Source organism: Narcine bancroftii, chromosome 5 (assembly GCF_036971445.1).
Source record: "Narcine bancroftii isolate sNarBan1 chromosome 5, sNarBan1.hap1, whole genome shotgun sequence".
In the NCBI taxonomy this organism is placed as follows: Eukaryota; Metazoa; Chordata; class Chondrichthyes; order Torpediniformes; family Narcinidae; genus Narcine; species Narcine bancroftii.
The window spans coordinates 246994636-247016094 of NC_091473.1; the positions used below are offsets into that span (position 1 = coordinate 246994636).

Below are 21459 nucleotides of genomic sequence, written 5' to 3' on the forward strand. Positions count from 1 at the left end.
TTGTGACCAGGGTTGGAATTCCGAGCTGTCTCTGTAAGGAGTTTGTTCTTTCTCCCCATATCTGCGTGGGTTTTCCTCAGGGGCTTCGGTTTCCTCCCACCATTCGAAACATACGAGGGGGTTGTAGGTCAACGGGGTGTAAATTGGGCGCACGGACTTTTGGGCCGAAATGGCCTGTTACTGTGCTCTATGTCTAAATTTAATTTAAATGTAAAAAAAAATTAAATTTAGATTCAAGCAGTAATATCTGGAATTTGGAGGAAAAATAGCTGGTCTTGGTAACATTTGTTACGAACCACGCGTAACGAGCACCAGTAGACAATGAACCAGGCAGTGTTTAATTTTTAAAGCACTAATTTTATTTCTAACTCTTAAACTATAGTTTTAACTTTTAAACTATCCTTAACACTAAATCCATCCCCAACTAAGCACAGGTGTGTGTGTGTAGTGTGTGTAGTGTGTGTAGTGTGTGTGTGTGTAGGCAAGACTGGAACTCAGTGGCCTCCACAAAGCTTCCAAGACACTGGCACCAGTCTCTCCAAGTGACCTTCACTGTTGGTCACAATCAAAATGAAGCACTTTGCTTCCCTAAAGACCCTCCTGGCTCAGGTCCATCCACCAAAAAGGTCCAGTCATTCACAGAGCATGCTTTGAATGGTTGGCCACAAGAGCTGCTTCAAGAAGCTATTTTGTCTTCAGCAGTCAGAATGGTTCCCCTCTGCAAAATCACAAATGCATCGAATCTGGAACAGACTGTGACAAACCTTCCTTCAGTTCTTCCAGTGTATCGAATTGTCGCTGGGCTGTGAGTTGTGATAGTGCTTGTGTGAAATGTTAAATGTTACTGTGACCATTCAGTCCCCCTTGTCTATACTATCCCTTACAGTGATGATCCCATTTTACTAAAACAGGAGCTCGTAATACAGGTATGCAATCCTTTAACCGGACATCCAAGATCCAGAAAGCTCCAAAAACCGGCAATTTTTCCCTGGTGCTGGTACAGCGGAGAGGGAGAGAGAGAGAGAGACAGCAGTGCGACTAGGTTGGGCAGGCGGGGGGGTGGTGGAGACGGCAGCGCGACTCGGGTGGGCGTGTTGGGGGGAGATGCCAGCACCACTGGAATGGGGTGGATAAGGCTTAAATCTGGGGCAGCTGAAATCCGGAAAAATCTGAAATTCGGAACACACTGTTCCCCCCAGGGTTCTGGATAAATGATCGTATACCTGTACATGATCATGAAAATACTGGATTACTGTAAAAACCCACCTTCCACCTCTCCAGGCAGGTCCATCCGTTTGCTTGATTCACAAAAGTGCAAGAGAAAGTCAGTAGGTCTCGCAGCATCTAGAGTAAGTCTTTGTCTCTTTGGCTTGGCTTCGCGGACGAAGATTTATGGAGGGGGTAAAAAGTCCACGTCAGCTGCAGGCTCGTTTGTGGCTGACCAGTCCGATGCGGGACAGGCAGACACGATTGCAGCGGTTGCAAGGGAAAATTGGTTGGTTGGGGTTGGGTGTTGGGTTTTTCCTCCTTTGCCTTTTGTCAGTGAGGTGGGCTCTGCGGTCTTCTTCAAAGGAGGCTGCTGCCCGCCAAACTGTGAGGCGCCAAGATGCACGGTTTGAGGCGTTATCAGCCCACTGGCGGTGGTCAATGTGGCAGGCACCAAGAGATTTCTTTAGGCAGTCCTTGTACCTTTTCTTTGGTGCACCTCTGTCACGGTGGCCAGTGGAGAGCTCGCCATATAATACGATCTTGGGAAGGCGATGGTCCTCCATTCTGGAGACGTGACCCATCCAGCGCAGCTGGATCTTCAGCAGCGTGGACTCGATGCTGTCGACCTCTGCCATCTCGAGTACCTCGACGTTAGGGGTGTGAGCGCTCCAATGGATGTTGAGGATGGAGCGGAGACAACGCTGGTGGAAGCGTTCTAGGAGCCGTAGGTGGTGCCGGTAGAGGACCCATGATTCGGAGCCGAACAGGAGTGTGGGTATGACAACGGCTCTGTATACGCTTATCTTTGTGAGGTTTTTCAGTTGGTTGTTTTTCCAGACTCTTTTGTGTAGTCTTCCAAAGGCGCTATTTGCCTTGGCGAGTCTGTTGTCTATCTCATTGTCGATCCTTGCATCTGATGAAATGGTGCAGCCGAGATAGGTAAACTGGTTGACCGTTTTGAGTTTTGTGTGCCCGATGGAGATGTGGGGGGGCTGGTAGTCATGGTGGGGAGCTGGCTGATGGAGGACCTAAGTAAAGGATAACCAACCTATCAGGACTGAGTCCTTTGTGGAGATACAAAAAAAAAGACAGGCACCTGGGGGGAGGGGAAGGAGGTCGGGGGGGGGGGGGGTGGGGAATGCAGGCTAACAGGTAAAAGGTCATAGGTGGATACTGGTGGGAGGGTGGAAGAGAAAAAAAACCTCATATCATCCCACCTTTATCTACCTTTGACCTCTTACCTGCTAGCCTCTGCTCCTCCCTCTGCCCTTTCCTCCCTCCTCTCCTCCCGCACACCTTTTTATTCAGCCATCTGCCTGCTTTTCCTTCCTATCGATGCCGCATGACCTGCAGAGTTTCTCTAGCACGTGTTTTCCACTCAACTCCAGTGTCGGCAGTCTTCCCCGGGCACGATTCTTCAATTTAATTCAGCATAATTTCAGGGATAGACAATAGATGCTGCCTTTGTCAGGGTAACCCGAATCCTGGGAGTGATTTGTGACAGTGTAGATAACCCCCCTGATTTGTTTGCACACATTGTCATGGAAGGTTGCCTGAGGTTTGGAAGGAATTCCCTTTAAACGTCATGAACAAGTTCTTCATGATTTATTTCCGAATGCATGGTTAGACATAAGTGTGTTGCTGAGATGGCAAACCTCAGAATATACGCAGTTATATACAAAGCTTGTACAATCTGATGGCTGACAGATTTGATGCAATCTGGGTGGCTCTCTGAGGTTGTATAACCACTGGACAGAGCTTCTATCCTGAAGCGTATCGGAGGTCAATCTGCAGGACCCCCCCCCTGCATAATCTACCAGGATCATTGTCTGAAGGGGAGACATGAAATCATTGAGGACCCCTTCTACACTGCATGCAACATCTTTCAGCTGGTCCCATCAGGAAAGAGATACAGGAGTATCAGAGCCGGCACCACCAGGCTGAGAAACAGCTTCTTCCCACGGGCAGTGAGAATGCTGAATGACCATAGGAACGGCCCACACTGACCATCCGAGGTTCTTGTAGGGACAAAACTATATTTATTTGTACCTATGAATACTTGTCTTGCATATGTGTGTTGTATCTTGTTGTGTGTCTGCATGTTTGCACCGAGGACCGGCGAACGCTGTTTCGTCAGGATGTACTTATGCAATCAGATGATAATGAACTTGACTTGATTTGATAATAACCTTTCTTTTTCCTTTTTATTATTAAGGCAAAGAAGCAAAAGGGGTTTTAACTACAGATTACAGAACAACATGATCACATCAGAGATGTATAAAATATCTTGTATAAGGGAATTTTACCTGTGCTGTTTGTATAATTTTTGTATTCAATATTATTTTTGGACGTAGTACGAGTTATGATTTATTTGTTTAATTATTATATTTCTAGAATTGGATGTCCTGAATGAAATAAGTAATGTAATAATTATGGTTAATGCTTCTAATTTACAATTGATATGTGATATGTATGTGAAATGAATTGTTTTATGTTATTTTATTTCCTTGTGTAAAGAGTTTTTAAACTCAATAAAATATTTTAAAAAGAAAGACTTGACAATAGCTATCACACGGACACTCTTTAAAAATATATTGCTTGGGAAGTGCAATGAAAGTAAATTCTATTCATGAGTACACAAAGTTCCTGCAGCAATTTTTTTGCTACTTCACTTTCCAGCTTCTGCTGTTTCTCGTGGGATCAATGTAACTGGATTATTTGGTTATTAATTCAGTCCGATTTTTGTGGAGGATTGCTGGCATAGATGGGAAATGCAATTCCCTGGATTGACAATGCTTGAAATATTCTGTGGATGTGAAGTGTTTGTTTGTCGTAGAGCTGTACAGTCGATGAAGGGAAGTCTCAGCTCCCACGATTCATTCAGAGAGAGGGGACCAATTGCACCCATTGGGACTGAGTCTCTGTCTGGATGCCAGCTCTGCAGTTTCCCAGGAAAGCATCACGAAAAAACTTGGGTCGCTTCACTTCCTGCATGGTTCCTCAATACTTCGGGACATTTGCCAACCTGGCTTGTCTTCCTCCAGGCACAGAAGGTCAAAAGGTTTGGTGAATATCGACGTGCAGAGAAGTCGGTAACCAGAAGACTTGTGTTTAACATAACTCCCGAAAAGGCATGTGGTAACAGGAGGATAGCTCATGACTTGCACTGTTAGTTGTTGATGGGTGGAGAAGGCTAATTCAACAGCGATATTCAGAGAAGTGATTGAAATTATAGGACAACGGGGAACAAGCTAGAAATGTGAATAAAATCCACCATCAAAATGCCAGCACATGCTCAATGGCTGCTTCTGCATTCTGTTTATTCTGATTATGAATTATTTTCCAAGTGGCACCTAGTGATTGGGTGGCCACCTTCAATAAATACTCTCTGATTTTATAGAAAAATCTGATCATCAAAATATAGAACATGACAGCACAGTACAAGCCCTTCGGCCACAATGTTGTGCTGACCTATGTACTCCTACTAAAAAAGTATTAAACTCTTCCTACCTTGTAATCCTCAATTTTTCTTTCATCATGCCCAAGAGTCTCTTAAATGCCCCAAAAGTTCCAGCCTCCACTACCACCCCTGGCAAGGCACTCCAGGTAATCTCACTCTCTGTGTAAGTTTAAAAAAAACCCTAAACTTTCCTCGCTTCATTTTGTACAGATGTCCTCTGGTGTCTGCTATTCCCAGTGCATTGGCTGCCCACCTTATCTATGCCTCTCAGAAACTTGTAGACCTCTATTAAGTCTCCTCTCATCCTTCTTCGCTCCAAAGAGAAAAGTCCCAGCTCTGCTAACCTTGCCTCATAAGACATAGTTTTCAACCCAGGCAACATCCTGGTAAATCTCTTCTGCATCCTCTCCGTAGCTTCCACATCCTTCTGAAGTGACCAGAATGGAACACAATACCGTAAGTGTGGTCTCACCAGAGGTTTCTACAGTTGCCACATGACCTCTCGACTTTTGAACTCAGTCTTCTGACTAATGAAGTCCAGCATCCAATAAGCTTTCTTAACTACCCTATCAACCTGCACGGCAGGTTGAGAGAATTTGGGATTTGGACCCCAACGTCCGTTTGTTCCTCCACACTGTTAAATATCCGACCATTAACGCTGTAGTCAGCCTTCTGGTTTGACAGACCAAATTGCATCACCTCACACTTATCTGGATAAACATGAGCTTCCACTACTAGATGATAACAGACTTGTTGATACTGATCAGTTTATTCTCATCATATTTTACAATGTATGTAGGTACCAAACTTGCTGCAGCCAAACTGGTAACTTATGAAAAAAAAGTATTATATTAAACTAATTGAATTAAATAAAAAGAGTCAATAAATACCTAAGGATAGATAATAAATATTCATAGTTATTCTAGTGCAAAAAAAGTGATTTGTAATAATGCAGACAGACTTTTTGTGCTGTGGGAGCAGTTGAAGATCAGTGTTACAAGGGGAGGTTCAAGAGTCTGACAGCTGTTGGAAAGAAGCTGGTTTTCAGGCCTCTGTACCTTTTGCCCGGAGGAAGCAGTGAGAAGAGGTTGGGACCAGGGTGATGAGAGTCTTTTATGATGTTGGCTGCCTTCTTGAGGCTGCGTCTCACATAGATGGGAGGTCAGATCTTGAGATGGACCTGGCTCTGTTTAGCAATTTATTTTTGGCAATGCTAAAATGCCTACTGATTTACAAAGTTGCTTTGGATTTTCACCATCTAACAGTATTTCTAACTTCCTTTTACTCCCTAATTACTTCCCCTGCTCATACTGATTTTAAAGAATTTTTTAAACCCCTCCATTTGTTGCTTTTGCTCTTTGATTTCATGTCACTACCAACTCTCTAGTCACCACCAGTCTATTTCTGACTTTCTCTCTCTCCATTGTTTATGTCCACTGAAACACAACCTATGGAATGCTAAAATGTTAACTTAATCTCCTCTGTACATGCGTTTAATGAGTAACCCCAACCTTCGACATGCTTCTGGCATCTTACATTTGATGGCAGAAGCAGGAGTTATCTCCAGAGAACTTCTGGACTATTGCTGTTAATGTAACTTGGCAAAGTGAGTGGCATCTCCTCTGAATCTCCTCTTTGGGTTCAAGACCCCCGCCTCAAAGCTTACCTTGCATTATTCAGGCTGACAGCTCTGTACCAGCATCGAGAGGTTGCTGGGATTGAAGTTTAGATATAAATTTAGACATACAGCACGATAACAGGCCCACAAGCCCGTGCCTTTCAAACACCCCAATTAACCTACAACTCCCATACATTTTAAAACAAAACATTATATCAAGTTCCCATCCCAGGTACAAATCGAACATCTTGTCATACCCTTACATAGAGGCAGGGGAATTATATCAGATCATGCCACTCAGTTTGTAACAAGCAGATGATATATTCACAATTGCATTACAGTGTTTCATACATTGCTGCATGTTTCTTCTTTCTTTCTTTTCTTTGGCTTGGCTTCGCGGACGAAGATTTATGGAGGGGGTAAAAAGTCCACGTCAGCTGCAGGCTCGTTTGTGGCTGACCAGTCCGATGCGGGACAGGCAGACACGATTGCAGCGGTTGCAAGGGAAAATTGGTTGGTTGGGGTTGGGTGTTGGGTTTTTCCTCCTTTGCCTTTTGTCAGTGAGGTGGGCTCTGCGGTCTTCTTCAAAGGAGGCTGCTGCCCGCCAAACTGTGAGGCGCCAAGATGCACGGTTTGAGGCGTTATCAGCCCACTGGCGGTGGTCAATGTGGCAGGCACCAAGAGATTTCTTTAGGCAGTCCTTGTACCTTTTCTTTGGTGCACCTCTGTCACGGTGGCCAGTGGAGAGCTCGCCATATAATACGATCTTGGGAAGGCGATGGTCCTCCATTCTGGAGACGTGACCCATCCAGCGCAGCTGATCTTGCTGCATGTATACAAAAAATGATTCCACTACCTGTGTAGAGATTTAAGATTTTCTATGATATAAACAGATGCTGGTTGTAGAAAGAGCTGGAGACATTCAAATCACAGAGGTAACATTGGGATGCTTCACTGGTTGGGGAATTGTTTGAGGGAATAAGTGATCTAAATGGAAAAAATTGTACGCTGACACTTGGCTGTTCTGCTCCAACCTCTCCAAGATGCTACCCATGACTCCCTGTGGTCAAAGATGCAGGTGCCGTTTGTTCCTTAACTTGAGTGGGTGGAACACGGGGAGTTGATGTGCACATCACATTAAACACCTTCTATGCCTGTTCAACAGGTGGCAGTTCCAGACATGGACAACACCATCACCTTGTGGCAGTTTTTGCTGCAGTTGCTCCTTGAGCCCAAGAATGACCACCTAATCCGCTGGACGTCCAATGATGGAGAGTTCAAACTTCTCAAGGCCGAAGACGTGGCCAAACTCTGGGGATTTCGCAAGAACAAACCCAACATGAATTACGATAAGCTGAGTCGTGCCCTGCGATATTATTATGACAAGGTACAGGTATTATTTTTACTCCTTGTAAACTGGTTGCATGTCCAAACACTGCAGATAGACAGGACAGCCCTCATTATTAAAGAACAAGTGTAGACAACAGGAGCAATGACTGATCAACTGGCCCCTGGAACTGACTCCACCATGCAATATCACAGTTTGGGCCCCAAACAGTCCATCCAAGTGAAGCCACATTTCACTTGTGTATCTTACTGAAGATGCTCATCGAGCTCAGCAATGTAGAGAAGACCACAATGGAAGTCATTTATCACATCTAGTGCTCCCATTGTGGTCTTCTCTACTTTACTGAGCTTGATGAGCATCTTCGCTCTATCCACATCAGTATCAGTGATCTCCCAGTGGCCAATCATTTAAATTCTGTACCCCACTCCCCATCTGACATGTCTGTCAGTGACCTCATGTATCGTCAGATCAAGACCTCCCATAAATTGGAGGAGCAACACCTAATTTTCCATCTGGGCTCTCTTCAACCAGATGGCATTAACATCAACTTCTCCGGTTTCTAATAACCTACTTTCGATCTCTCTCCCTTCCCTATCCCTCTCTTTTCTTTCCTCCAGCTGTCCACCCCTTTCCATCTCCATTCACAGAGCCATCCCCCTGCTTGTTGATGTGCCCTCCCTCCTTTATTCACCTATTACTTCCTACCTGTGGGACTGTGCTCCTCCCCCTACCCCTCCATCCCACCATTCTATTCAAGCATTTTATCCAGACCATGATGAAGGACTCAAGCCCAAAGCATTGGTGTGTATCTTTATCTTTGCTACATAAAGGACACTGTTTGACCTGCTAAGTTTTTCCAACATTGTGTTTTTACTTCAACAACGATGTTGGCAGACATTTGTGTTTTGCTCATATCACAAATGATATTCCTCTCAATGTCAGGAGCCTTCAGCAGAAATGAGTGCAGCCCTCACCCCTCCACATCAGTGGTGCTGAAGTGGGGACAGTAGAAAGCTTCAAGATCTTGGACGTAAATATTTCCAATGATTGGAACTGGACCAACCCCATTGAAGCAATGGTCGAGAAAAGGCTAATGGTTAGCACAATGTTGTTACAGCGCCAGCGTTCCGGGTTCAAATCTAGTGTTGCCTGTAAGGAATTTGTGCATTCGCCCCATGACTGCTTGGGTTTCCTCTCACACTTCAAATTGTAGCAGGGGTTGTAGGTCAAATGGGTGTAATTGGGTGTTACGAGCTCATCGGCCAGAAGGACCTGTAACCGTGCCGTCTGTCTAAATTTTAAAAATTAAAAGCTCTTCGCCGCCTCTACTTTCTTAGACAGGTGAGGAAGTTTGTCATGTGGGTGTGAGGAACTTTCCCTGACAAGTAGTAGAAGAAAACTTCTATCTGAGCTTGATACATTTTTACCATGCATAGGCTAGAGGGATGCAAAAACAAGGCAATCTTGGTGTTTAATACACAGACCATTGAAGATCACACCTGAAGCAAATCAAAAACCAGCACTGGAGTCAGTCTGTAAACTGCAATTTTTTCAGAGCACGACTAACTGATGCATTAGGAGAATGACCCAGAGCTGATCTGACTTGCAGAGTGGTGGCAAAGTATACTGTGGCAGACGTCAGCATTCACAATCAAAGTTTAGCACAATGTTATCAGCGCCCATACTGCCCGCGTGCACGTCCTTTTCAAAATGCTGGAGCCATCTTCGTGCTGCATCTTGATTGCTCAGCTACCCGAGAGGTCGTGGCAAGACGAAGAAAAACGAGAAAACTACATTTTCTTCACTTGTGAAACCTCTCCGTCACTCTGCCTGTCAAACTCTATGACCCTCACTAATTATATTGACATACCTAATTACCTTATATTATCCTGCGGGTCTAATTCTATTATTTCCCAACAGTCATTACCAATTATTCCCGACTGACACTTAATCAGCTGTGACTTTTCTCTGATTCTTATTTCTGACATCTTGCATCCCTGTGGTCACTTTTGTAAGTGCTGCACTTGATTCCATCTAAGAACCATAGAACATTACAGCACAGAAAACAGGCCCTTCTATTCTGTGGCAAACAATTATGCTGCCTAGACCCACTGACCTGCACCCTGAGCCTTCCATACCTCTCCTATCCATGTACCTATCCACATTTTTCATAAATATTAAAATTGAGCCCGCATTCACCACTTCTGGCAGCTCGTTCCATACTCCCACTACTCTCTGTGTGAAGACGTTCCTTCCACCCTTAACCCATGTCCTCTGGCTTGTATCTCACCGACCCTCAGAGGAAAAAGCCGACCCACATTTACTCTGTCTCTCCCCCTCATAAGTTAATGAGTTTGACTCTGAACTGATCAAGGTATGTTTTTGCCGGGGGGGGGGGGGGAATGTTATTTTAGGAACATTAATGAATTGACTTCCTTCTGTATTTTCTGCCTCTTCCACAGAACATTATTAAAAAGGTGAACGGACAGAAGTTTGTGTACAAGTTTGTGTGCTATCCAGAGATATTGAAGATGGATGTCAACATGGTGGGCAAGTCGGAGAATGGAGTGGAATCCAGCTTGCCAGAAATGAGTCAGTTGCAGAAGGACAAGGAGAACCACACTCAAGAAAAAGGAACCTCATCTTCCTCGAAGATCTCCAGCCGTAACGATTACATCCGCTCTGGCCTCTACTCCTCTTTCACCCTGAATTCTTTGCAAGCCAACCCAAATATCTTTAAATCCATCAAAATCGAGAACCCTGCTGAGAAGCTGTCCGAGGAGAAGAAGAAGCCACCCTGCCAGGAACTGGTGACCGTCATTAAATTCGTAACCAACCCGCCAAAGGGAGCATCGCTGAATCCCGCGGTGGAGCCTGTGCCAATTCCTGCACTTGCGGTGCCCTCGCCCAAGCCTCCAATGGCAGAGGATGGCCTGTCCGTGCCGTGCATGGAGACCTCCTTCACCACCACCCCGCCCATCTCCTCTGTCTCGCCCTCCGCACCACCCCCCTTGAGCCCTGGGTCCCCACTATTAGCTTCCTCCTTTGACCCTCCTGCCAGTGAAGACATCAAAGGGGAACTGGACACTAGCCATCCGCCATCCCTGGAGCTCTCCTCGGATGGGGAAGATCCCTCGCAGGACAACGCGGAAGCAAAACATCAGAAGGGCAGGTCAAAGAAACCCAAGGAGCTGGAACTTACCCCTACACTGGTCATCACCAGCAGTGAGCCTAGTCCACTAGCCTTACCAAGCCCACCCCTGCCAGCAGCATCGCTTACACCAGCCTACTTGACCCAGGTTAGCTCTCCTGATAAAATGTTTTCCCAGCAGTACTTATTTCCTGAAGTGTTTTATGGGAATCTGTTCTGATAATAGTTTTATGAAGGTAAAAAGAATTGGAACTAATGGTAGACTTGATAGTCTACTTCACTAATCCAAAGATCCTGGCCGATCTTTTATCTCTTGTGCTATCTTTCCATAATTCTTTTAATATCTAATGAAATTAAGCTTGTTTTCTCTTCCCCACTCTTTGACTCCCTTGGTGCTCAAATGTTTATTGTTTTTCTTGGAGTTGGATTCACTGAACACCCTCAGCCTTCTACACTAGAGAGTTCCCAAGATCTCCGTAAGGATATTTCTCCCCAGTCACTGTCCCCTTGGGTCTATGACCCTGGTTCTAAATTCAGTGGACTGGAGTTAAAAATCACAATGAAAATCAGATAAATAAAACTGCTGTTCTTGCTAAAGGGGCCACATGCTAAAAACTTCAAGTAATACTGCATCCAGTGCATTCCAATCCCTCATTCAAATATTCAAAGTAGGAGCAGGGACAGGCCATGGGGCTTCTTAACTTTGACCCATCATATAATAATGGCTGATCTGATCATAACTGAAACTCCACATTTTTTTATCTCTGCATTTCACCCCCAAACTTTTCGAGAATCTGTCTACATCTGCCTTAAAAATAGTGATTGTGTATGATGGCCTTTGTGTGGTATTTGCATGTTCTCTCTGTGACTTCATGGATGACCCAAGACGTCTCCCTCTCCCCATCCCCCCCCCCCCCCCATCCAACCTCCTAAAGACGCCCAGGTAGGTTAATAGCTGACTCTAAGTTACCTCAACTGTTAGGGTCAATTGAAGGGCATAAAATGGGTTAGAGTGAGATTGGTCTGATTGTTGTGTGAGGCAGAACAGCTGAGCCAATAATCTCCTTTTGAATCATGAGGAAACATTAAAAAAAACCAATAACATGGAATGAGGCTGTTCTTGTTTGTTCAGTAAATGGTACACATTTTTCATTTCAAAACACTCTCTGAAGGAATGGAAACTCTGTTTTTCTCCCTTACCTCGCAAGCAGTGACTCCATAGCTGGGCCCTCCCCAGTATAAGAAATACCTTCCCAAACTCTTTCTATTCTTCTGAGTTGATGCTTCAGAATAGATTTGCCATTACAATCTGGTTTTTACATTTTGAATGTTGGCCGAATGTTACATGAGCTTTTCCCATAGCAGATAGTGCCATAACTCAACCTGTTCTTGCAGGAATAAGAGGGGCCTCTCTTGCCCTGCTTCAAATTACAGATCAACTTGGTTTACCTGCTTTTGTTATAAATTCAATGAAATTGTCAAATTTAGCCTTAAAAATTCTTTGTCCTCCTTGCATGTTCACACCTTTTCAGGTTCCAGATTTCAGCATTGCCGTAATAATGGATGAAGCCTGTGGTCCAGGATTTGCTGATTGTATGATCCTAATCTTGTGGTCCTTGTTTCAGACCCCGTTCTTGCTGACTCCCAGTCCACTGCTCTCCAGCATCCATTTCTGGAGCACTCTCAGTCCCGTGGCCACTCTCAGCCCGGCACGGATGACGGGAACCAACACTTTATTTCAGGTGTGTATTGGAGGTGGGGACTCCTGATTGATTGAACTGTGAATAGATGAAGACATGATGCTGCCAGAAGCTGAGTGGAAAGATGCACCATTAAGACCTCTGCCTGGATTACTCAAAGCTAAGGAACCTGATCTGGATTAGATCATGTGGACAAGGGACAATCATTTAGACTTTCTCATTAGAATCTTGCCTCTTTACCCAAAAATCTGAACTGACAGAAGGGTACTTTGGGAAAGAGGAAGGGCAAATGGTTTTCCAGGTTTTCTTATCTCTATCCAGTTATACCTAGCAGAATGTTCATGCTGGCTTGAGACCAGATGTAATTACCTAGTCGGTGATTGGAAAGGGGGGGAGGGGATACTGAGAGCAGCCAGTGTCCAGCAGACTATAGATCAGAGAAAGTCCTTGCTGAGGACCGGGAGAAAATGGGCCTTGACTGCAGTGCAGGGAAGTAGCTCAGGTTGCTGATGTCTAAGGTTGGGCCGGCAAGTAGATTTGCTGCCACACCGCTCCAACAATCCTGACCACTTTGTGGAATGTGCACCATCACCCTGTGACCACGTGTGGTTCCTGACCACTTTGTGGAATCTGCACCATCACCTGCATTTTGCTTTCCTGCATTCCAAAGATGTAGCAGTTGGTCATTGTAAAGTGCTCCTGGGGTGGGTGAGGGGTACAATCTGGTGGAATTTATGGGATAGAACATTGAGCATTACATCACAGTACAGTCCCTCAATATCGTGCCAACTTTTATATTCCTAAAACCCCAAAATCCTTCCAACTTCACAGTGCTCTGTTTTTCGTGCATCCATGAGCCTGTCTAAGAGTCTGTAACGGCACTGACTTACCAGAGCTTACCAACAAGTAAAGAATACACTCACTCATTTCTTTCTGCACACCATGAAGTCCACTTTCTTTTATTATTCATTAGACACAACATTGCATTCTTCAACTCCCCAAACACCAGCCACCCAAACTCCTCCGACCATCTCACTGCCATACAGGTGATCCTAACACTCTCACACTCCTCCTCCTGCATCTGAGGTTCCTCACCCGCATACCGAGGCTTATCTAACCCCGCCTATGTACGCTATTGTCCCCGCACATCCCATCGCTTATGTCACCAGCAGCAGCCAGCTCCGCTCCCAGCAAACGTAAGCACAGGACTGCGACGGGTTTCTTAAATGCCCCTAATGTTCCAACCTCCACCACCAACCCTGGTGAGGTAATCCAGGCACCCACAACTCTGTGTAAAAGAACTTACCCGTTAGGTCTCCCCTAAACCTTTGTCCCTTAAGTTTGTACAGTGAAAACTTTCCCCTGATGTCTCCCCTGAACTGTCCTCCCTTCACTTTAGACAGTAGTGAGAACAAAGAGGGATCAGACTAGGACTAGTGTAAATTTGGTGTTTGATGGTTTGCAAGGATCTGGTGGGCAGAGGTGCCTGTTTCCAAGTCACATGAGCCCATGATTCCTAGGTAATTAAGAGTGAACTAGAAAGATTATGGGAAGAATAAATACATAGAACAGAACAGCACAGGGCCAGTCCTTTTGGCCACGTGTCTGCTTCAAACATAATGCCCAAATTAAACTAAAACTGTGCTTGCACATGATACATATCCCTCTATTTCCTGAACATTCAAGTGTCTAGATGAAGAACTTAAATGCTACTATTGTATCTGCCACCAGTCTGCCTTTTCCAATGATCTTCTACGCCCTTGGCCTACATACGTGATTAAACTCCCCCACCCCCACACGTCAAATACCTGTCTTGAGGATGTGACATTTTGCTTCCAACTGTCTACTTATCAACACTTCTGATAATTTTATAAACTTCTATCATGTCACACCAGGGAAAACCCCAAGTTTGTCCAACCACTCCCTTTTGCTCAATTGTTCTAATCTAGGAAACAACCTGACAAAATTCTTCAGTAACCTTTCCAAAGCCTCCATTTCTGCCTTGGGAGGGGATGACTAGAATTACACTCAACACTCCAAATGCAGCCAAATCAAAGTCTTGTAATATGGCTTCCATTTATACTCAATGCCCCTGTCTAATGATGATGTGCAGAGCGTCCGCCTTCTTTATCGTCCTATCTGCTTTCAAGAAGCCGTTGTCCTGGGCCCCTGATTTCTCTGCACGTCATATCATGCTTTTACGCATCTTGCCATTAACAGGATGCAATCTCCTTCCATTTTTCTCATAAAGGGAAACATCTCACACTTGTCCAGATTAAACTCAATCTGTCATTTCTTTCCCCATGTCTATAACTGATCTTTATCCTTTAATGGACCTCTACACAACTCCACCGATCATAGTATCGTTTCCAACTTATTAACCCACCCACCTACCTTTTCATCCAAAGTCTAAATATAGCTCGAGACAAAAGCTGCCTCCTACATTTGATATTAGTGTCTGAGATAACAATAAAACAATTCCAAAGCCTGCTTATTGTGACCACCAGCCAAGGTGAGTTTCTAGCCCTTGGGAAAGGAGACATCTTAAAGTAATCCTTTACGAATAATTAAATAAATCACTTGCATTTTTACATAATGGTTTTCGTGAACCTGAGAGCCATTTAAGCTCTATAAAAGTTTGCTTGCTTTAATTGGAAATGTGGCAGCCGGTTGGTAGCAATGACTTTAGTAATGTTGTTTGATGGATATTGGTTGGCTGCAGGTGTGGGGTCGTCTGGTCTTTGGATGATTATTTTTTAGAGGGCAGCATGGCTAGAACAGCGGTCAATGCCACGCTGTTACAGGGCCAGTGACCCAGCTTCAAATCCGGTGCAGTCTGTAAGGAGTTTGTGCATTCTTCCCCATGTCTGCATGGATTTCCTCTGGGTGCTCAAGTTTTGTCCCACCTTGCAAAATGTTACGGGGGTTGTAGGTTAATTGGGTGTAATTTGGCAGCACGGGTTCATGGGCCTGTTACTTTGCTGTATGTCTAAATTATAAAAACTTAAATTTAAAATACAATGTAACACAGTATGGTAATAGGCTCATCTGGCCCACAAGCCTGAGCCATCCAATTACACTGATAAAACTACAAATCCTGTATTTTTTTTTTGGAGGGTGTGATTAAACGAGCGCATCCAGAGGTAACCCATGCAGACATGGGGAGAACATACAAACTCCTTACAGACAGCACAGGATTCAAACCTGTAATAGCATCGTGAAAGCCCATTATTTTCTATGTCTATACAAATAGATGCATATCACCTTCTTTTAATGTCACATCCACTGCACGAAATATGAGTATATAATTAAGAGAAGGTAAATCTGAAATGTTATTTCCATTAAAATTGCAAGGTAATCTAGGTTGAAATTAGTAAAAGGCTAAAGTAGATCTGAAATATTGAAATATTTCTGCACCTAATTAAACAAATAAAATTTGGGCTCCCCATTTAAGAAAGGATGTGCTGATCTTGGAGAGGGTTCAGTGGAGGTTCACAAGGATGATTCTGGGAATGAACGGGTTATCTGAGAGGAATATTTGATGGCTCTTGGCCGGGACTTGTTAGAATTTAGGAGAATGGTGGGGGGTGGGGGGAGTGGGGTGGGGGGGGAGAAACTCATTGAAATATTTTGAATGTTGAAAAGCATGGACAGAGTAGATGTAGAAAGGTTCTTTTCCATAGTTGGAGAGCCTAGGACAAGAGGACACAAATTCAGGATTGTAGGATGGTACTTAGAACAGAGATGCGGAAGAATTTCTTTAGCCAGAGGGAATTGAATCTGTGGAACTTGTTGCCACAGGCGGTTATGGTCATTGGGTGTATTTAAGTGAGAGATTGATAGGTTCTTGATTAGCCAGGGCATCAATAGTTATGGGGAGAAAATGGGGCTGTGGGAGAATGGATCAGCTCAGTGACAAGGAAGCCTATTTAAGCTCCTATGCCTTAGAGTCTGATAGTCTTTCAATGAACTAACTGCATTGCAGGGGATGTCTCAGAAACCACTGGGAATAATAAGGATTGTGAGTTAACTCTGGATGGATGAACTCATTGCTCTGTAGATTTTGCATGATGTTGGATGTAAACAATATGGATGGACTTGAGAGGAAGCTGGATGTTGATGAGGGACACGAGGACAAGCTGACGTGGTGAGATGAAATCGGTTGTGTGGAGGTTTCTTCATAGCACAAGATCCACCTTTACCAATAGGTTGAATGGGCCTCATCAGTGCTGTCACGTAACTTAGTTACACATAGTGCAGCTAGTAGAGCTGCTGCCTTACAGAGTCAAAGACTCTGGTTCAACCCTGACCTCTGCTCCTGTTGATGTGAAGTTTGCATATTTCCCCCTGCGACCATGTTGGCTTCTTCTAGGAGCTCCAGTTTCAAAAGTTGTACAGGCTGGTCGATTAATTGGCAGCTGAAAATTACCCCTGGGGCATAGCTGAGTTCTAGAATGTGGGATGAGAATGAAATGATGGATTAAATGGGTGACTGATGACTGGTGTGAATTTGTTGTGCCAACAGGCCTGTTTCATGCTGTGTCTGTCTATTCCTGTGAAACACCTTAAAATATTTCACTGCATCTCCTGTGCAATGCTCTTGTTTTGTAATGAGGACACTCAGTCATGGAAAAGATGACGTGAAAGTTGTTCATTCAAGTTTGACAGTTGGCTGAGACAGGAATCATATTACCTAGTCTCACAATAGTTATTATTAGTGGGCATGGCTTGCGATTGAAAATATTTGGTATGTATACAGTACATATGCAGAGATATGCAGTCGATACCATGTAAAAGTCAACCACCCACCCACCCAAGCTCCCAACTGCCAGGTCCCAGCCACCCATCCTCTGTACCTCTCGATGGCCTGACTAGGAACCAGAGTCACGGTCAAAATAAATCTAGTTGGGGGGCATTAAGGTAATAGGGGAAGTGAGGGAAACTGCTGTTCTCTGTGAGTTGCTCTCACTGACTCTGACCAGTGTGTGGGGGGGGGGTGCTCAGTAACTCATTTGAGGAGGGGGCAAGGCCCACAAATGCCCCCCCAACCCATAACGCCGACCCTACCAAGAAATCTCACCTAGATCAGCCCACCAGAGCTCCTGATGCCCTGACCACGGACTCTCGCCTAGGCTCTGTCTGCCCTCCCATCCAAGCTCCTGCTGTCCCGGCTGCTCTCCCATCTGAACTTCAATGCCCCTGCTGCCCTCTTTTCTGAGCTCCTGACACTTTGACCGCGGGATTCTCTACTAGGCCCAGCCACTCGCCCATCCATCCAAACTCTCAAAGAACCGAACTTGGACTTACCACCCAGCCCCGTCTGCCCATCTGAGCTCCCGATGCCTATAAAGATGCAAATACTTAACACGTTCAAAAAGAAATATATGTGTAATTGTCGACTCCTTAACTTTTCCCCTAAAAATTGATTGACAAAATTTGACTGTAACACATGTGTTTATGGTATGTGTACTTTTTGATTATTGAAACTAATACAAATTATCAGTTTAAAAACAACATACATGAATTAATATTATGATGTACATGTATTTCTTAATATTTATATAATTTTTTGTAACAAAATGTGCATGTAAGAGTAAAAATGTGTATGTACTCTTTCTCATGTCTTGTGGCTCTCAAACATCTGAAGTTTATTGTATGTGGCTCTTGTGTTAAGCAAATTTGACCACCCCTGCCCTAATGCTTGCTGGATGGGGCATACAAATTGGATTAATTTTTCAATGAGGCTTGAATGGATCAAGACACTCTGGAGAGTTTGGGTAGAAACTGACACAATTCTATCATCAGTCAGTGGCATTACACAGGTTGATAACTAATTCTAAAGCAGCAATGGTTTCCTAATTTTTATTGAACGTTTGAGGTGCTGAGCAGTAAAAGGGTCTTGATGGTTTTGCCACTGAAATGGTTTAATCAGGAGGTGGTAAATAGACCAATCAGTTATCAAACACAAAGCACAGATTTCCCAGTTACATACGATCTCCTTACAAAGAATCATGCCACATTGGAACTTTGTGTCCATCGAAGCTCTCTGAAAGAGCTTTCCAATTCATCTCATTTCCCCACTTTATCCACATCATCTTGAGGCTTTTATCCTGCAAGTTTATATTCAAACCCCTTTTTTAAAAAATAAGCAGGTTGTGGATTCTAGTTCACTGCCTGACTTCATTTTTCCTTTAACTTCACTGTGATACTTCTGCTAGTTACCATAATAGGGTGGCTGTCAACACCATGCTCAAATTTTAATGTTAGACTTGAATCCAATTGTCACTTGTGGGTATAGATCTGCCTGAAGAACAGGACCACTTTCTCTTTTGAGTCAGAAGGTGACAGGACATAGTTTTTGAAACAGATAATCGAGGCTGACATTTGGAGGCGTAGCTCGATAGTAGCTATCCATCTGGCGTGGACACTCCCCTCCTGCAGTGCCAAGGGGTCGAGTATGGTCGGAGGCACAGTCTTTAGACTGATAATTAAATGAAACTTGTAGCAGGTCTAATCTTTGGTTATGCGCCAACATTCTTCAACTCATAAAATTAATCCAAAATAAGGTTTTCAGATTTCATTTTGTTGCTCACATCAAATATTTGAAAATGTTCCCATCATGTTTTATTACATTCTCCATAAATGCATGCTCCTCTATATATGCTCCTCTATATATATATATATATATATATAAAATGTTCAAACCAAGATTGATATATCTTTTTCTTTTAGTTTCCTAATATAGCCAACAGCCACATGCAGATTCCATTCTCGAGTGTGGATGGATCTTCAACTCCTGCCTCCCTGTCTCCAGACCTTCAAAAGGCCTAACCAGGAGGGTCTCAACTCAATAATCCACTCTGATAAGGCTACAAAAGGATCCCATACCCAAAAGACAGTAAGATGCCAATTTAAATTGAAAGGCCTGGCATCTTTGAGAGTTCCTTGCTGGATAAACCGATCTCAGGGGTATACCTTATCCCCCAGCACAGTGCCGGATGCTGATGTAACCAGGCAACGTCAATATCTTGGGTTATCTCTTTCTGAATTTGATTTGGAATTTACTCATTTACTGATTCCACTTATTTGAACAACAGTGACATTGTTTAATGACTTAACAATGCAAATGGTAGAAGGTGGACAACTTTTGGATATCTCAAGATTTTAATGACACTATATTTGTGCCAAGTTCCTTTAACTGTTTTTTAAGCTTCTCCTGCACAGACTTCACATGCAAGTTTGAGGAATTTATCTCCATGGATTCAGTGACCTATGCTTAAATCTGTTCCTGATTTTAACTTCCATTAGCTCACTGATTAAAGGGTTTCAGGGAGAAAGGTTGTGGATAACTGGAAGACAAGAAGCAACTTTTATCAGACCTGCAGCTCCCTCTCTGAATATCAGTGCTTAAAACTCAAATAGTCTTGGTCACACAATGACTTCAGGAGACTGGGCATAAGCTCAACCACATATCATTGTTGCAGCCCCCTTCTACAGATCAGTCTAGTTCTTGTTGTTTGGATTCCATGCCTTTAAGAGTTTGAGGTGGCAAACTGGTCCCTGTCTGGAGTCTCCTAAGAACCCTTGGTGGATGGTACTACTGAGCTCCTTCTGCTCCTTGCATCAGGATATGCCGTGAGCAGGATCACTTGCTAATTCATGAACGTCACGCTGGAGCAGATGGCTAAACTTGCTGTGCAAGGCTGGAGAAGCCCACTTGCCCAATAACCCACAGAAGGTGGCACTGTAGACCAGGCAGATTTGAAAAGCAGAATATCATGCCAAGTTTCTATGAACAGCTTTAATTACATGCAATAAAAGCAGAAAGTGTTGGAGAGTGTAAACAAGCACAGTAAAATCCCTGTTATCCAAATTCAAGCAACCAGCAAAAAATAATTGGGGAAAATAAATGGGTAAAAATTATGAAAGTTAAAATCTGCGCCCCCTTGTGGTCAGTTCAGCAATCCACACAACACCAAATTTCAAGCAATCCTCACTTATCCGGCATCTACCAATCCCCAGAGGTGCCGGATACTGGTGTTTTACATTTTTTTTTCAAATCAATGATCTTTTATTCCAGTCTTTGATCTGTCCCTCTATCTATAGATGCTAACTTGTTGAGTATTTTTGGCATTCCCCATATTTTATTTTAATTTCTGAATATCTACAGTATTTTGTTCCCTTTCTCCTCTGTGATATGATGTGCCTCTTCTTCCATATTCCACTCTCATGATGGGTTTGTTGCTCCATCTGCTGTCCATCAGTTCATTTATCCTCCATGCCCAGACTCTCCGTCTCTCTCTCCCTCTCCTCTTTCCGCATCTCTATTTTATCCCTTACTTTTATGCTGATCCCTGCTATACCCTTCCTCAAGACGGATTCAAGAGACAATAGGTTTAAGAGATATGCTACTATTTGTGTGAAGGGACAATGTGAAACATTAAAGCCTTATTTTGAACAATCACTCTTCAAAGCAGTTCTTGTCACTATATTTGGCCCTGGGTGGGTGACATCTCCTCGTGTGCAGTGATATTGTGGGACACTTGCCAGGAAAGATTTATTGAGAGTTGGGTGCACCTGCTACAAACCACACCAAGCAGAGAATAAATTCAAATTCTCCATGCTGGGGTGAATCCAAACTCTCCTCCATGAAGTGAATCCGTTCTGGTTCACGTCAGTGTACTGGATATCTGGTTGTGTTAAAAGGAGCAAAAAGGGATTAATTAGTCAAATGTATTAATGATATTTTATCAATTAAGGCACTGAACTATGCTTTTCCAAAGCCTAGTCTCATTGCTGTCCAAGAGGAGAATAATCTGCATCTACAATAGAGGATTTATCATCCCAGTGACCCAACTTCGTGGCCCCAAACTATCTGACCACTCGATCTAAATCTAAAACAATCCTTGAAGGATGGTGCTTGGCCCTTGTTTTTGGAGTGTCACCATGTTATGAATAGGAATGTTGAACCAA

General features: G+C 43.8%; 1 protein-coding gene across 6 annotated transcripts in view; it reads left to right on the forward strand.

The window, feature by feature from the left end:
• Positions 1–20950, forward strand: part of elk4 (ETS transcription factor ELK4) — a 42926-nt gene extending 21976 nt beyond the window's left edge. For 5 of the 6 annotated variants that reach the window (XM_069941974.1, XM_069941973.1, XM_069941972.1 and 2 more), the window contains 4 exons: positions 7453–7674; positions 10098–10934; positions 12412–12528; positions 19219–20950. In XM_069941974.1, the coding sequence (XP_069798075.1) occupies positions 7468–7674; positions 10098–10934; positions 12412–12528; positions 19219–19317 (1260 nt within the window). In that variant the 5' untranslated portion in view covers positions 7453–7467 and the 3' untranslated portion in view covers positions 19318–20950. Of the gene's footprint in view, positions 1–7452; positions 7675–8577; positions 8732–10097; positions 10935–12411; positions 12529–19218 lie in introns of those variants that run through there. The other variant, XM_069941977.1, reaches the window with a different exon arrangement.
• The last annotated feature ends 509 nt before the right edge of the window (positions 20951–21459 follow it).